The 5,169-nt window shown below is 56.4% G+C and overlaps 2 protein-coding genes across 2 annotated transcripts in view; both read right to left on the reverse strand.

Moving 5' to 3' along the window:
* PIGO (phosphatidylinositol glycan anchor biosynthesis class O) overlaps positions 1 to 1,899 on the reverse strand; it is a 17,868-nt gene extending 15,969 nt beyond the window's left edge. Inside the window, exon 1 of the mRNA XM_015406810.1 lies at positions 1,869 to 1,899. Coding sequence (XP_015262296.1) covers positions 1,869 to 1,899 — 31 coding nt within the window. The remainder of the gene's footprint in view (positions 1 to 1,868) is intronic.
* A 318-nt stretch (positions 1,900 to 2,217) lies between these two features.
* The window catches only part of STOML2 (stomatin like 2), a 20,345-nt gene continuing 17,393 nt past the window's right edge, over positions 2,218 to 5,169 (reverse strand). Inside the window, exons 9-10 of the mRNA XM_015406811.1 lie at positions 4,427 to 4,555; positions 2,218 to 2,846 (exon numbers count right to left, since the gene is read on the reverse strand). Of these exons, the coding sequence (XP_015262297.1) occupies positions 2,712 to 2,846; positions 4,427 to 4,555 (264 nt within the window). The 3' untranslated portion in view covers positions 2,218 to 2,711. The remainder of the gene's footprint in view (positions 2,847 to 4,426; positions 4,556 to 5,169) is intronic.

Here is a 5,169-nt window from a genome sequence, read left to right on the forward strand (position 1 = left end):
GCCAAGACAAAAAGGTGTGAGCCAGAGGCTAAAAAACTGCGAGCTATAGCTCACACTCACTCAGCTTAGCGGGAACACTGCTCAAGGCGGCTGCTGACCCCGTAGGCGCTTCGCTTTGCACCCAGCGCTCCCTCTGAGCCGTGGAGTCTCGTGAGCAAAAATTCTACTTGGTGAGCGACTGCCCTTAAAGGTGTGAGTGAGCCATTTGGCTGCTGCATGAATTACTTTGCTCTGGAGCCATCCTTTCTGAGCTAAGAGAAAAAGGTATGAACCGGAGGCTGAAAAACTATGAGCTACCTCACACTGACTCAGCTTAGAGGGAACACTGCTCAAGGCGGCTGCTGTCCCCATAGGCACTTCGCTTGCACCCAATGCTCCCTCTGAGCCGTGGAGTCTCGTGAGCAAAAATTCCACTTTGTGAGCTCCTGGCATTAAAGTTGCGAGCCAGTGATTTGGCGACTGCATCAACTAGTCTGCTCTGCAGCCCTCCTCCGTAGGCGCTTCGCTTTGCACCCAGCGCGCCCCCTGAGCCTTGCAGTCCGTGCGAGCAAAAGGTCCACTTTGTGAGCATGAAGGTTGTGAACAAGGATTTGGCTGCTGCATGAATTACTTTGCTCTCTGGAGCCCCATCCTGCCTGAGCCAAGACAAAAAGGTGTGAGCCAGAGGCTAAAAAACTGCGAGCTATAGCTCACACTCACTCAGCTTAGCGGGAACACTGCTCAAGGCGGCTGCTGACCCCGTAGGCGCTTCGCTTTGCACCCAGGGCTCCCTCTGAGCCGTGGAGTCTCGTGAGCAAAAATTCTACTTGGTGAGCGACTGCCCTTAAAGGTGTGAGTGAGCCATTTGGCTGCTGCATGAATTACTTTGCTCTCTGGAGCCCCATCCTGCCTGAGCCAAGACAAAAAGGTGTGAGCCAGAGGCTAAAAAACTGTGGACTAGCTCACACTAACTCAGCTTAGAGGGAACACCGCTTGCACCCCGCCTGTCTCCAGAGCAGTTGGCATCATTCCTCTGCCTTCCACTTCATCCTTCCAAAAACGACCCCCTGGGAAGAAGCACTAAGTCGGAGGGTCCAGAGGCCCCTCGGAGACCGACAACGGCTTGACTCTGGGCAGAAGCCTCCCTGTGCCCACACACTCCTTCAGAGACCTCTGAAGAGTTAACAAAAAGATGCAAGAACGGAGTCCAGGGGCACCTTGAAGACCAACAAAGCTGCATTCTGGGTAGAAGCTTTGTTGGGCATGCACACTTCTTCAGAGACAATGAAACAGACTTCCCCAAACATATAGGTAGAGGGGGGAGGCTAATTGGAGTCAAGATGCATAAGTCACTGAGCAATAAGTACAGCTAAGACTGGATTAAAGCAGCTGGTAAGACCTGTGAAGAACAGCAAATTAGCACACAGATGCTGATGCTGGGAAAGACTGAAGGTGAAAGAAGAAGGAAACGGCAAAGGATGAGATGGTTAGGCAGTGATATCGAGGCAACGAACATGAAGTTGAGCGAACACCGGAGGACGGTGGAGGACAGGAGGGCCTGGCATGATGTGGTCCACGGGGTCGAGAAGAGTTGGACTCGACTGTGCGACTGAACAACAAAAGCACACAGATAATAAAAGACCTAACAAAGAGATGCAAGAACTGAGTGACTTAGCATGTGTAGTTGTGTCGTGAGATAAGAACCCAATATCCCTGTTAAGCCCTGGGGAAGGTTAGGCTCAGAGTGTGTGCCTGACCCAAGGTCACCCAGCAGGCTTCCATGGCACAAGTGTGGGATTTGAACCTGCCCCCAACCTGTTCCTAGTCTGACACTCTTAACAACTGTACCACACTGGCTTTCCATCATAACGCGTTGCCATAGAACCCACCTCCCACCCCTGTGATCTGCAGAAACGCCATAACTCTACACCCACCCCCACACACACACCAAGGGCCATGGCAGAGGCAGGAGCAAGCCCACCACCCCGTTTGGTGGGCACCCACCACGGCAGACGGCAGCAGCTGCCCGTTCCTCCCCGCTGCCAGGCCTGAGACAAAGGGCGGGTGCTGCGGGGAAGGGGAGGGGCAAGACTGAACCCCGCTTGGCTTCCACGTTCCCAGCAAACAATGGCAAAGAAGGGGTAGAAGAGGGGGGGACGGGGAAGGTCAGATGAATGCCAGAGACTCTGTGACTTTTCAGTAACTGTTTATTGCAAACATAGAAACAGAACAGCTCCCTTTCTCTCACTGGGTTCCTTTCCAGTGAGTTTCTGCTCCCCACCACCACCACACCCCACTTCCTGCTAGGACTCCTGGCTCCTCTTTTCCTTGGGCCTAGGAGGTGTTCCCACTTCACTGCAGGGAGCAAAGCCAGCTGCACCCCCCACCACCACCACCAATAAGCCACTCCAGTCCAGCAGACAGACCTCAGGAGGCTACCTACCACAGCCCAGCTGGGGTCTCCAACACGCCTTGTACTGCCCCCCCCCCCCCCCCCGAGAAGCAAGGCCTTGCTTTCTACAACACCCCCCCTCCTGCCAGCCTTCTCAGCTTCCCTCAAGCGGCGCCCTGATTCCACAGCCCCTTCCAGGGAAACCACCTCCCGCTGGACTCTCGCAGCACTAGGCCAGGCAGCTGGTGGTCAGGCCATTTCCTTTTATTACATGATTAAATCCACGTTAAAATTGAACCGGGCGGAGGGGGCTGCGGGGTGGTCCCAGCCGGCTCCTCCGTCAGCTGGTGTGCGGCTGATCGGGCTCGGGGTGCTCCGTGCTGGGGGGCTGCGGTGTCCAGGGGGCGGGAGGGGCAGCGGCCTCCCCACCCTTCGCTACCTGGGGCTTGCTCAGCGTCGCATAGATGCCCATAGCCTGGAGAGAACAGAACCGAAGGGAAGGTCAGACAGCACTCCTCCTGCCGAGGCTTCCGAGGCAAGTTAATGACTACGCAGGAGAGAGAGAGAGAGAAGCCGCCTGCCACCTACCCTTACCGGAAATCCTTAAAAGGACTCCTGCCTAGCTGCCCCCCCCCGAAAGAAATGTCAGTACTGGGAAAGGGGGGCCAGGAGCCAGAGCAACGGCCTCTTCAAAGCCCCGACCAAAGCAAGGGTGGACCATGAACTCCCCAGAGCCCTCCGGAGCTCCATCCAAATCTTGCAGGCACATCAGTACCCCAACTCCTGGGCCATGACAGCCACGGCCAGGCCGCCTACCGGAATCATAGAGTTGGAAGGGACCTCCAGGGTCAGCTAGTCATAAGAACATGTTGGATCAGGCCAAAGGCCCATCCAGTCCAACACTCTGTGTCACACAGTGGCCAGAAATACCAGGGGCCATCAGGAGGTCCAGCAGTGGGGCAAGGACTCCAGAAGCCCTCCCACTGTTGCCCCCCCCCCAGGCACCAAGAAGACAGAGCATTCCCTGCCCCAGAGTCCCAATCTATCCCTTGTGGCTAATAGGGGCCACTGATGGACCTCTGCTTCCCAGTCAAACCCCCTGCACAAGGCAGGATATTCACAAATACCTCTCCCCCTCCACACTTGCAGTGACCCCTGATCCTAGCCCCAAAGTGGCAATCAGCAGTTCCCTGGGCGGGTAAGAAAGGACCACGAGAACTAAGTGCTGATGCAGCCCTTCCTGTCCTCCCTCTCATGATCTGCCCAAGTTCACAGAATCAGCATCGCTGTCAGATGGACATCTAGCCTCTGTTTGAAAACCTCCAAAGAAGGAGAGCCCACCACCTCCCGAGGAGGTCTGTTCCACTGAGGAACCACTCAGAACCGCTCGAACTGTCAGGAAGCTCTTCCTAATGTTTAGCCAAAAACTCTTCTGATTTAATTTCAACCTGTTGGTTCTGGTCCGACCTTCTGGGGGAACAGAAAACACAAGCCCAGACCAGAACCAACAGGCTGAAATTAAGAAGAGGAGGAGGAGGAGGAGGAGATTGGATTTATACCCCGCCCTTCACTACCCGAAGGAGTCTCAGAGCAGCTTACAAACTTCTTTCCTTTCCCCTCCTGTGAGGAGGTGAGGCTGAGAGAGCTCTCTAGAGAAATGCCCTTGAGAGAAAAGCTCTGACAGAACTTGTGACTGGCCCAAGGTCACACCAGCAGCTGCATGTGGAGGAGTGGGGAATCAAACCCGGTTCTCCCAAATTAGAGTCTGCACTCCTAACCACTACACCAACCAGGACATCAAGTCAGGCTGCCCTCAACGGAGGGAGGGGGCCTTCTGCCAAGAGACAGTGCCCCCACCCAACACAGGCGGGCAAAGCGCTTCAGCAGACAGTGGCCCTTTTGGAATAAAAAAATGAGTCCACGTCCGTCACTGCTCTTAGAAAGTTCAATGGAGTCTGACCGCACGCCCTTGCAGTGCTGTGGGCCCTACCTGCCCAGTCACCCTCCCCAAGGGGCGTGGCAGCCTATGCCAGCCGCCTCCTGCACCAGCCTCACCTGGGTCACCATGCTGGAGATGTCACCCGTGTTGGAGGGCAGGAGGAGGGTGTTGCCCTCTTTCGCCAGTTTGGAGAAGGCACTCACGTACTGCTCGGCCACGGACAAGGAGGCGGCTGCGTCGCCATTCTGGGGAGGAAAGCGAGACCTGTGAGCGGAGCCGCCTCACCTGAGAGCAAGGCCAGCAGGAAACAGCATGGCCCTGGGGCGGGGGGGGGGGGAGCGCAGGCCCTGGGATGCCCTTTTATAGGCCGGAATGTCCATCTCCTCCAGCTCACAGAAGGTGGAACAAACAGGGGGCTACCTCCCTGCCTGCGAAGGAAGATCCCTGGGAGAGGGCCCCCCCCCCAATATCCCACCCATCAAAGAAGCCTGTCTGCTGGGTACCAGAGAGGGCCTTTTCAGTGGCAGCCCCACAGTTATGGAACAACCTCCTATGGGAGATGTGCCGGGCACCCCTCACTCGCCATCTTAGATGCAGACTGCTTTTGCTTTTAGGATTTTAACAAGGAGCGGGACCCGCAATATTCACGGGGGAGTATGCCCCACAGCCTGCAAAGCAGGAGGAGGTCCTCACTGAGGAGGAGAAAGAGGCAGCTGCAGGTAAGTCCAGCAGCAACGGCAGCAAGCCCTGCCCGAGTCCCAGCTGCCCGCCCACCCGCCCAGGCTCCCCCGGGCTCCCTCACAGCTGCCAGCAGCAAGCTCCGCCACAGTTCCAAACGGCAGGTCCATTCTCCATGCAT

This window comes from Gekko japonicus, unplaced genomic scaffold (genome assembly GCF_001447785.1).
Source record: "Gekko japonicus isolate JY-2015 unplaced genomic scaffold, Gekko_japonicus_V1.1 scaffold765, whole genome shotgun sequence".
Taxonomy (NCBI): domain Eukaryota; kingdom Metazoa; phylum Chordata; class Lepidosauria; order Squamata; family Gekkonidae; genus Gekko; species Gekko japonicus.